This window comes from Schistocerca piceifrons, chromosome 1 (genome assembly GCF_021461385.2).
Source record: "Schistocerca piceifrons isolate TAMUIC-IGC-003096 chromosome 1, iqSchPice1.1, whole genome shotgun sequence".
Classification (NCBI taxonomy): domain Eukaryota; kingdom Metazoa; phylum Arthropoda; class Insecta; order Orthoptera; family Acrididae; genus Schistocerca; species Schistocerca piceifrons.
The window spans coordinates 187218044-187230048 of NC_060138.1; the positions used below are offsets into that span (position 1 = coordinate 187218044).

General features: G+C 40.8%; 1 protein-coding gene across 1 annotated transcript in view; it reads left to right on the forward strand.

Annotated features, from left to right (window-relative positions):
* LOC124803216 overlaps positions 1 to 12005 on the forward strand; it is a 200073-nt gene that overhangs the window by 67626 nt on the left and 120442 nt on the right. Inside the window, exons 5-6 of the mRNA XM_047264399.1 lie at positions 2785 to 3910; positions 10798 to 11028. Coding sequence (XP_047120355.1) covers positions 2785 to 3910; positions 10798 to 11028 — 1357 coding nt within the window. The remainder of the gene's footprint in view (positions 1 to 2784; positions 3911 to 10797; positions 11029 to 12005) is intronic.

Here is a 12005-nt window from a genome sequence, read left to right on the forward strand (position 1 = left end):
GGAAGGAAATTTTTTTGGCCCTGTTTATTTTGTACATCAGTAGAGCTTGCAGGATGCTTTGTGCACCAGTCTAGCACATATTCAGCAAAAATGGACTGATTTGGTACATAATCTCATTGGCACACTAGCAAATAGACCTAATTACACTGTGAAGAATCAATAATTAAAAGTTAAAGTAACTATAAAGCATCTGATGATGGCAGCATGTTGCCAAAATGCATCATGCCAATAAATATTGGTAAATAAAAGTGACTATGGCAGAAAAATTATTTTATAAATTTAGTAACACATTTTTCCAGCATATTAAATGTGATGCTTCAGAGTAGCCACAATAGAAGTAATTAATTGGAAACAAATTACAGCACCACTTGCAATATTATTTTCTAACACCACAATCAATTTCCACTGCCAAAACCATTTTCAAGTGCTTATCTTACCTCAGCTGAGGACAGAAAACTTTTACTATATCCTAATTTTGAGGTCTAAGAGTCTTGTCACAGTGTTGTTATAAGCTAGGTTTTCTTTGGTTGGAAGGATTGGTTATTGTGTCCCCACCGAAAAAATTTCAGCCCTCATTGACCAACACCTCCGTCCAATCGCCCAAAATCTAGCCTCTCATCTCAAAGATACCTACCAGTTCCTTCACTGACTCTCCTCAACCCCATCCCTTTACCCCTTGTATTGCTAGCTGTCGCTTTTGACACCACTTCCTCGTGCACCAGCATCCCTCGTAACCATGGTCTTGTTGCTACTGAACACTACCTTTCCCAATGTTGTTCACACTCCAGACCCCATATACCTTTTACTAACTTAATTCTAACTCACAACTGCTTCTCATTAGAAGGGAAGATATACAAACAAACCTGTGACCCAGTGATTGGCACATGCGTAGCACCCTTTTATGCCAACTTGTTTATGGATCATCAAGAGGGAACCTTCCTAGCCTCCCAAAACTCCAAACCCTTGCTCTGGTTCTTGTTCATTAATGATATCTTCATGATCTGGACTTTGGGCCAAGACATTCTATCCTCATTCCTTCATAACCTCAACACCTTCTCTACTATCTGCTTCACTTTGTCCTCAACCCAGTGTGCCACTTTCCTGGAAATTGGCCTCCTCCTCTCTCATGACTCTATCCACAGCTCTGTCCAATTCCACCAACTACCAACAGTACGTGCATTTTGACAGCTGGCATCCTGTCCTCTCCAAAAAATCCCTCCCATACATCCTGACCACCAGAGGCTGGCTGATCTGCAGTGACAGGAATTCCCCGTAGGCTGAAGATCTCAGCAAGGTCTTAAAAAACAGGCACTATCCCCTAGACCCGGTCTGGAAACAGGTCTCCCATGTCATTTCCCCAATACCCCAATCCTCCCATCACTTCCAAAAACCAACTACAAGAGAGTGCCCCTTTCATCACCCAGTATCACCAAGGACTGGAACAATTGAACCACATCCTTTGCCAGGTCTTTGATTACCTTTCATCATGCCCTGAAATGAGGCATATCCTACCCAAGATCCTTCCCATCCCTCCTAATTTGGCATTCGGTCATCCACCCAACCTCCACAACATTCTAGTCTGTCTGTATGCTGTTCCCAATCCCAGCCCCTTGCCACAGGGACCATATCCCAGTGGGAGACCAAAGTGCAAGACCTGCCCAATCCACTCACCGAGCTCTTCCTGTTCCAGTTGTCACAGGTCTGCCCAACCTCATCAGAGGCCAGGCCACCAGTGAAAGCAGACATGTCATGTACCAGCTCGACTGCAGTCATTGCGCAGCTTTCTATATTGGCACGGCTGCCATCCAACTGTCCACCACGATGAGTGGCCACTGCCAAACTGTGACCAGGTGCATGGTAGACAATCCTGTGGCAAAAAATGCACCTGGGCCATCTAGATCGTCCCTTCACCACAACTTTTCTGAATTGTATAGATTGGAGGTATCCTTACAACACATTCTCCACTTCCGAAATTGTTCCAGCCTCAACCTTAAGAAACCTATTATCCCACACCCTCCACTCAACAGTTTCTGCCCCCTCTGTCCTATCATTTCCTCCATATCCACGTTCCCTCACTGTCATTGTTTTCTGCCTTCTGCCAATGTATCCGCCCATCTTTCCTAGTTTTTCTCATTTTCCAGCCCCCCCCCCCCCCCCCACCTCCCTTTTCAAGCTGTGCCTGTCAGTCTCGTCTGGCCTCCATGTAGTCCCTGCACACTTAGCCAAACAGTGCTCTGCTCTCCCCTCCCACCTGTCTCCTGCTATCCCTCCTGCATCCCTGCCCAAATCCAGATTGCTGTTTCACATTCCGGTTCAAGCTGTTGGAGATGGCAGTCATGTGTGCGTGAATGTGCTTGTTTGTGTGAATGCCTGTGTGTTTTCTTTTCTAAAGAATCATTTGGCCGAAAGCTAAATATGTAACAGTCTTTACATTGTGCTTGTGTGCAACACAGTGTGTCAAATTTACAGTGAGTAGCAATCTGTCCTTTCCCTAATATTGTCAAGTCAAAAGTTATAATTATTTTTGGTGATAAGTTAGGTATGTTTGTGCCAAACAGTTACCAATAATAAAACTGTTCTTGCTTCGCATTGTAGGTTGACACTTCTCTTGAATTATACATACAGTCAGTGCAGTTGTTTGTTATTGTAAATATTATTACATGTTAGAAAAATCAAAACATTGACTTTTTTGTTGTGTTTATATTAGTGCTTCCCCAAGGAAAAGAGCTACTGCCAATTGATGTTGTATTTTGAGTGCCATAAGTTTCTTTGGCCTTTTTACAGGTTGCAATAGAAGATTCTTCTGATGATGAATCACACACTGGAAAAACTGTTGGTTCTTCAGACAGTAAGGAGGAAAAGAAAGAAAATATGAGTGCAATATGTAAACCTGAGCCAGGCATAGACCCTACAACTGGTGAAGATTGTGAATCCCACACAAATTTGGAGGACAATACTAGTAATGAATTGCAACCAGAAGATCAAACAAATGTTTTGAATGTGAATGTGGATGCTGTGGCTGTAGATGTATGTCAGAAACAAGCAAATAATTCTGTCACACTGGATAATAAAGTTGGGTCGAAGTCTGTGGATCATGTAGAGCCAATAAAGGACATTTTGCATGATAAAGAACCGTCTGGATATTGTGAAACAGGGACAGACAAAGAGATGAGTAAAAATGTCTGTGAGCTCAAAAAAGCAATGTCACAGTCAGTGTTTGTAAATACAGAGAATTCAGAGGCAACTGACAATACAATTACTAATTTGGAAGATTCTGCCATTCGAAAAGCTCAAAATACTACACCGATGGAACGTACAAGACATTCTTCAGAATCTTGCTCAACAATGCCTGCACATCCTCGTACACGTTCAGCTTCCCTTCAGTCTCCACCACCACTTCCTACAACAACAGAGCCTCGTGTCCAAAGTGACTCTGTTGATACTTTAAAACGAAATGTCATGCGAAAACTCTTAAGTATGGGTGCTGCCAGCGTGCGAGATATAGTCGACAATCCAACACAATCACGCCGTGTACAGCATGCTTTATGCCATCTCGTAAATGAGCATCGTACGGCATGGACACGGCACATGCGGCGGTTGGCAGAGGCACGGTTCAGGCGTGACTGCAGTAGTACAGTGCAGTCCATGGAACCCACTGCACCACCAGATTTGGAAGCAGATGCTGATGCTGCTGTGGATCTTGCAAGTTTGCCTTCTGAGCTGATTGAAAGACTTGGTGATCTGCTACAGCTTGACGGACTCGGAGCAAGTACAGAAGGCATGGATCGTGAGATTAGTGATGATGGCCTTGAAGAACTGCAGGAACTTCAAGAGGCTCTGTGCCGGCAGGCTAATCTGGAATGCGTACCTGAAAAAGATTTGTCAGATCTTCTTCCTGAAATGAAACAAGGTATGCTTTTTTGTTGTCTCAATTTTCATTCTTAAATTGCTTCACCTTTTTCATAAGCTGTATAGTTAGGTACATTTTACACATTTGTGTGTCAGAATTAGTTATAACATTTTCATGGAGGAACTGAACAGTTATTGCATGTTGTTTTATGGTGTTCTTAACTCAGAGTATGCCCCAGTTACTACGCTACAGACTAACAAACAATTGGAGAATTGGATTGCGCACTCTGATATTATACAAAAAAACACAAAAGGCAATTCAATTCACGTGGTTGCAGGGTTTAAGGCTGGTAGATGGGGTGTCCAGAGTAGGTACTGAAGTTAATTTACTTGTTTGGCTTAGTATACCTGAATAGAACTTACAAGTATGAAATTAGAGAATCCTTTTTCTTTTTAAAGACAGTATCCATATTGGGAACATTATCTACTCAGTGAACACATAAATTGTTTACATAAGCATTGGCCGCAAATTCTCCTTGAACAGTAACAGCAAGATCTGTAGAACATGGAGAAATTTCATGCAGTACACACCATTGCATAGCCATGTTTAGCTGCAGGAAGCAGGCATAATGGTTTGCGAGTTTCCACAATGTATGAACCTGAACATTTGTTCACAAGGCTATTACATTCCTCTCTTCCAATTATTTGTGGTGTATGTTATACGGTTTTTTGCATCCATTATGCTAATTGCCACCCATAACAGGTGTTCACTGTGTGCACATCGTGTTAGACTGCAGTTGCAGAAACACTGTGTTCTAGCTGGTGATTGAGTTCTGACATCACTTCTGCCTCAGTAGTCATTTAATTCTTTGTGAGAAAATCTTGAATTTTCACATCTTCTGGTATTTTGTCTTGATTTTACCCAATACTACACACAATTTGTGTATCTTCTTCTTCTTCTTCTTCTTTCTTGGCTCTACAGCTCATGATGAGCTCTTCTATAATTTCCTTCAATTTCTCTCGTCCTTTGCCAATACTTTCCAGTTTTTATAGCCCATCTTCCTAAGATCTTCGATTACTCCATCTTCCCATCTGGCTCTTGGTCGACCACATTCTCTCTGCCCTCCTGGCTTTTCTTGTAATATTCTTTTTGGTACTTCTGCATTATTCATGCGAGTCACACGTCTAGCCCACCTCAGTCTGGATAATTTCACTATCCTTCTGATGGATTGGTCTTTGTATATGATATACAACTCATGGTTGTATCTCCTCCTCCATCTTCCTCTTTCACAGATTGGGCCGATAATTTGTCTAAGTACCTTTCTTTCAAATGCATCCAGTGTTTTAATATCTTTAGTTGTTAATTTTCAGGCTTCAGGGGCATATGTAAGCACTGGTCCTATAAGTGATTTATACATAGTTAATTTTGTGGTATGAGTCAGGAGCCTCAAGGACAGAAGTCTTGTTAGGGCAAAATGGGCTCTATTGGCTAGTATTAATCTATGCTTAATTTCATAGGAGGTATTATTTAGATGCGTAACTATTGAGCCCAGGTACTTGTAATGTTCAACTCTCTCAAGCATATAATTGCCCATTGTTATTGCGTTTGGCATATTTTCTCTATGTGCTTTTCCAGCTGCCATATATTTTCTTTTTGTTCATTAACCCCACGTTCTTACTAGCCTGTTCAAGAGCTGTAAATGTTTCTTCCATTGCTTTTTGGGTCCTTGCTATTATATATGTATCATCTGCATAGGCCAATATCTGCACTGATTTATAGAAGATCGTTCCCCTATTCAGAATGTTTGTGTTTCTCATCACCTTCTCCAGGGCGGCATTAAAGAGAAGACATGCCAATGTATCCCCTTGTCGCACTCTGTTTTTAATATTCAATGTATTGGGCATCATTCCTCCTATTCTTACACTACCTTGTGTTTCGATCATTGTCATTCCCACCAACCTTATCAACTTTCTCGAGATTCCCAGTTCATCTAGAGCTTGATATAACTGCTCTGTATTTATGCTATCATAAGCTGCTTTGAAATCTATAAAAAGGTGATGCGTGCCAACCCTGTGTTATATATAATTGACTTCCCGGGAAGGAATCCACATTGGTACGGCCCCGTCTCCCTCTGTATGATAGGGAGTATTCTGTCGAATAGTGTATTAGAGAATATTTTATATCACAAATTAAGTAGTGTGATCCCTCTGTAATTGCCACACTCCATCTTATCTCCTTTCTTATATACGGGACATATGATACCCTCGTTCCATTGTTGGGGCATTTTCTCCTCTTCCCGTATTCTGGAGACCATTTTCAGAAGGCTTTGTTCCAGCTCTCTGCCTCCTTGCTTAAACAGTTCTGCTAGAATACCATCTGTCCCTGCCACCTTGTTGTTTTTCAATTTATTCATGGCAGTTTTCACTTCTTCTATATTTGGTGGGGTAGTGTTGTTGTCTGGGTCCTCTTCCCCTTTCGTGTCTGTTGGATATTCTAGGGTGGAGAAGACTATCAAAATACCTGCACCATCTTTCGCATATTCCCTTCTCTTCACTTAGTATACTCCCTGTCTCATCTTTTATTAAGCTTGTTTTAGTACCAAAAGGCTTCTGTATTGCATTCATCTCGCTATAGACTCTTCTTATTTCATTTTTGCTTCTCATGAGCTCCATTTTTTTGACACTTGCTTTCATCCATTCTCTCTTTTTTTCTTTGGTGAGTCCTCTTTTCAATCCTCCGTTTTTCTTTGTATTCTTCTACTATTCTCCTCGTACAGTGTGATCACAGTGTCCTTCTATATGCTTTGTTCTTTTCTTCAGTTACTATTTCGCGTTCAGTATCAAATCATGATGGTCTTACTTGTCTTGTCCCAATTCCAAGTATCTCTCTTGCCGATGTCTCGACCGTCTTTTTTATCGCTTCCCACTGATCTTCATTATTATTATATTCTCCAGCATTTTCCAGAATCTGAGTTATCTTCTCCTGGTACTGTTCTCTAACTTCCACTGATTCTAAAGTTGTTACATTATATTTCTGTGTCCTGGGTCGGTCTCCTTTCGCTGCATTAGGTATCCTTGCCCCCACCCGTGCCCATACTAGAAAATGATCTGTATCTATGTTTGGGTCTCTGAGACTCCTCACGTCCAATAGGTTCGATTTGTGTTTCAAATCTATCAACACATGGTCGATCTGGTTTACTGTGTTTCCATCCGGTGAGTTCCATGTTCCCGTATGTATTTCTTTATGTGGGAACAGTGCTGATCCTATTACCATATTTCTAGATGCTGCGAACAGTGTAAGTCTTGTTCCGTTCTCATTACTTGTTGCGTGTTTGCTGTGGAGGCCAATTATCAGTCTATAAATCTGTTCTTTCCCCACCTGAGCATTGCACCTGAGCGTTTAGGTCTCTGGCTATTATTTTAACATCATGCACTGGGCACTCATCATATACTCTTTCCAAAGATTCATAGAATACTTCTTTCTCTTCTTCTTCGGATTCTTCTGTTGGTGCATGGGCATTAATTATGGAGTAGTTTGAGAATATCCCCTTTATCCTGAGTGTTGATTATCTTGGACTAATGGGTGTAAACCCTATTACCAAATGCTTTAATTGATGGTATACAACAAATCCTGTCCCCAACTCATGATTTCTTTCGCTGCCACTATAGAATATATTCGCCTCTTTCTTTTCTAAAACTCCACTCCCTGTCCATCTAATTTCTTGTAGTGCTATTATACTTTGCTTCAGATTCATTATTTGATCCAGCATTACGTTCAGTGCTCCTGGTCGATATAGGGATCTCACATTCCAAGTACCAATATATAGATTGGATCTACGCCTTCTATTTCTCTTCTTCCTTATTTTCCCTCCTTCAGTTACTTGTATTCCATCCTCTTTGTCCTTCATCTGTCCACCTTTACTTTGTAGAAGTTTTGCAACAATTGTTTTTTACAGAGCGGGCTGTCAACCCTGCGTCCAACCCCTACTGGGGGACGGGTGATTTTTAATCAGTGTTTTCTTCCCTTAGCCTTTGGAGACCTAACTCCCAACTGCAAGGCAGCAGTTGTTTGTTTTTACTAGTTTTGGTCCGCCCTAGGTATTTTATTTCCCCAGTGTCCACCATATTTAGTGAACATTACCCAATCCGCCAATGGAAAAAGTTAAAGGCAATAATGCGTTTTAGACAGGTACGTGCCGAGTAAAACTGTGAGGGACGGGAAAAACCCACCGTGGTTCAACAACAAAGTTAGGAAACTACTGCGAAAGCAGAGAGAGCTTCACTGCAGATTTAAACGGAACCAAAACCTCTCAGACAAACAGAAGCTAAACAATGTCAAAGTTAGCGTAAGAAGGACTATGCATGAAGCGTTCAGTGAATTCAAAAGTAAAATTCTATGTACCGACTTGACAGAAAATCAATGGAGAGATGTCTACAGACGTTAAAGTTAACTCTGGCGTGCCACAGGGGAGTGTTTTGGGACCATTACTTTTCACAATATATATAAATGACCTAGTAGATAGTGTCGGAAGTTCTATGCGGCTTTTCGTGGATGATGCTGTAGTATACAGAGAAGTTGCAGCATTAGAAAATTGCAGCAAAATGCAGGAAGATCTGCAGCGGATAGGCACTTGGTACAGGGAGTGGCAACTGACACTTAACATAGACAAATGTAATGTATTGCGAATACATAGAAAGAATGATCCTTTATTGTATGATTATATGATAGCAGAACAAACACTGGTTGCAGTTACTTCCATAAAATATCTGGGAGTATGCGTACGGAACGGTTTGAAGTGGAATGATCATATAAAATTAATTGTTGGTAAGGCGGGTGCCAGGTTGAGATTCATTGGGAGAGTCCTTGGAAAATGTAGTCCATCAACAAAGGAGGTGGCTTATAAAACACTCGTTCGACTTATACTTGAGTATTGCTCATCAGTGTGGGATCCGTACCAGGTCGGGTTGACAGAGGAGATAGAGAAGATCCAAAGAAGAACGGCACGTTTCGTCACAGAGTTATTTGGTAAGCATGATAGCATTACGGAGATGTTTACCAAACTCAAGTGGCAGACTCTGCAAGAGAGGCGCTCTGTATCGCAGTGTAGCTTGCTGTCCAGGTTTCGAGAGGGTGCGTTTCCGGATGAGGTATCGAATATATTGCTTCCCCCTACTTATACCTCCCGAGGAGATCACGAGTGTAAAATTAGAGAGATTCGAGCGTGCACAGAGGCTTTCCAGCAGTCGTTCTTCCCGCGAACCATACGCGACTGGAGCAGGAAAGGGAGGTTATGACAGTGGCACGTAAAGTGCCCTCAGCCACGCACCGTTGTGTGGCTTGCGGAGTATAACTGCAGATGTAGATGTAGATCCACCACCTGGGGAGGCACCTGGTGGGAGACTAAAGTGCGCGTCATTTATGACGGCGGCCGAGTTAGGTTTGTTCTGCGCATCTGACGTCACAAAACACAATCAGCCAATGAACAGAGAATGACGTTGCCAGAGCTCGACTGCAGTGCAGAGCACGGACAAGTGTCTTCAGTTTTAGAAACGTTCAGTCATAAATAAAGTAATTGAACAAAAGCAATGTCTTGATAGCAGACTTTCTTTTATAGAAAGTTTGGAAAAAGAATTCTTTATACCAATTCATTCATATTCTATTAATTAATTAAACCAAACAAGCAATAAGCCTCCTAATTCAGGTAATAGCAAGGAAAGGTGTTTGTATCATTCTCACTAACCGCTTTTTCGCAATAAAGAACAGCGGTAATTGTTTATTTCCTATTGTACTTTGACGAAACATGAGTAATTCATAATCATACCAACAGTGTTTGTCAGTATTTTGTGTCATATTTTAAAGTCTTCCAGGAGATGTTTTGAATGACGAGCTGCATTAGCGTAATGGTTAAAGTGTATGGCTGCTAAGCGAAAGGTTCTGAGTTCAAACCTGATCGGTGCTTAATATTTTCTTTATTTTAAAAGCAATATTGAAGTGTCTTTACTTCATGAATTTTATTCGTTTGAATGTAATTTTTTGAAATTTCTATGCTGCACAATAACTGTGTTGAACATCGAAACAAAATTAAGTCATTTATGGGGGGGAAGGTATGACTCAAGAAGATGTGTAAAATCACATTTTTGGGCCAAATAGTTTTTGTGAAATCGAATGATAAAGTGTGTCAACGCAGTCGAAACACCATGTGTCTGCACAGGCGAGCAGTGCAATGATGACAAAATCGCGCACATCGTGGAATGTGGGGAGCACGCCTCTGTAGCAGCGAAAGGGTTAATGCGGCCATGGTGGCTTTACTTCATAAACTGCGCACTCCACCCTAAACGTAAGTTTGCGAACTATACTATGGTGCTGCTTGTCTTGGTGCATACAACTGGCACCGCAGCAATCTCCCGCGTCTGGGCGGGCATGCGCGAACTGCCAAGATAAAAGAATTGAACTATAGCAACTCCACACGGGACAGTTTGTGTCTGGTTTATCATAAAGCATAGTCATCCACGGTGCACCAAACACACTGACAGTCTTTGATACTTGTACTCCCACACATTTTATCATTCCGCAAATATGATAAGAAACATTTTCCATCTGGTTGATAACAACCTGTAGAAATACTTTAGGAAAGTGTCCACATTTATTATTCAGAACAGACTAACCCCAATTCATCTAAAAATTACATAAATTGATAAACAAACAATTTTGCCATTGACATTAGCTGACATTTTTATTTTTGCAGTTAATTGTAATTATTTGTGAGATGGTGCTGGTGGCTTGGGACATCAATGTGTGCATGAAAAAGGCATCTATGTATATTGCCACCTTTAGTAATTGTAGATTGCAGGACTTATTTAAATTCAGTGTAGTTTTCACTCTGTATAAACTATAACAGCAGCAGTTTTAGAAAAAGTAATTTAACAATGCATTCTTTGTTATTTTAGAGACTGGAGTTGTTAAAGAAGAGCTTGAGGAAGAAATTGACAGATTTGATGCTTCTACTAGTCTCGAAGCAATGAGAGTTACAGATATGACAGCAACAGAACCTAATTCATCTGATCCACCAGTAACAGAATTTGGCAGTCTGTTCTGTGACTTTCCAGATTTCAGCAGTGACCTTGACCGTGCCTCCAATTGTTCACTGCCAATGCCATTGACTGACAGTCTTACTACAGGTTAGAATATCATGTCAATCATACATGTGTGTGTGTGTGTGTGTGTGTGTGTGTGTGTGTGTGTGTGTGTGTGTGTGTGTGAGGGAGGGGAGGGGAGAGAGAGAGAGAGAGAGAGAGAGAGAGAGAGAGTGAGTATAAGGTAATATATATACTAGAATAGCACAAACTAATTTTAATGTAGAAGCTACATATTTAATTTCAGTCATCTTTCTGGTTTTGATATTCAGTATCAGAGCTGCGTGGAATAATGGGCATAAGAACAAGGATTAGAAGCTGTATCATGGATACTATTTCTTACATTGTATAACTGACATATTTCTGTTTTTGACCTATGTCTGTCATAAAGTTGACAATTTGTGGTAATTGACCAGAAGTCATTGTGTGAAACACTAGTGGTATCTGGCATTCCCCAAGCAAGTGTTATAGGTCCTCTGCCGATCTAATCTGTGTAAACAATTTTTGAAATAATGTGAGCAGTCCTCTGAGATTGTTTACAGATAATGCTGTTGTTTACCATCAAGTAAATTCATCAGCAGATCAAAACTAATTGCAAAATTATTTATACACATTATCTGCGTGGTATGAAAAGTAGCATTTGAGCCTAAACAGTTGAAAGTAGGAAGTCCACGACAGGAATACTAAAATGTATTGGTTAAATTTTGATTTCATGATAATCACACAAATATAAAGATTGGCATTTCAAGTAAACACTGGGGATTACAATTACTGAAAAGTCGTAAGTATTAGGTTGAAAATGTTGTGTGGAAAATGAACCAAAGGATGCATATAACTGCCAGAACATTTAGAAGTTGTAGCTAATCTACTAAGGTGACTGCCTATGATATGCTTGTATGTGCACTTCTGAAGTGCAGATGTGCAGTATGGGATCTTTACCAGGTAGGCTTGATAGAGGACATCACATTGATGGAGGACACTGCAAAATTTCAAAGGCTGGCAGCTTGTCTTGTATTACAGTG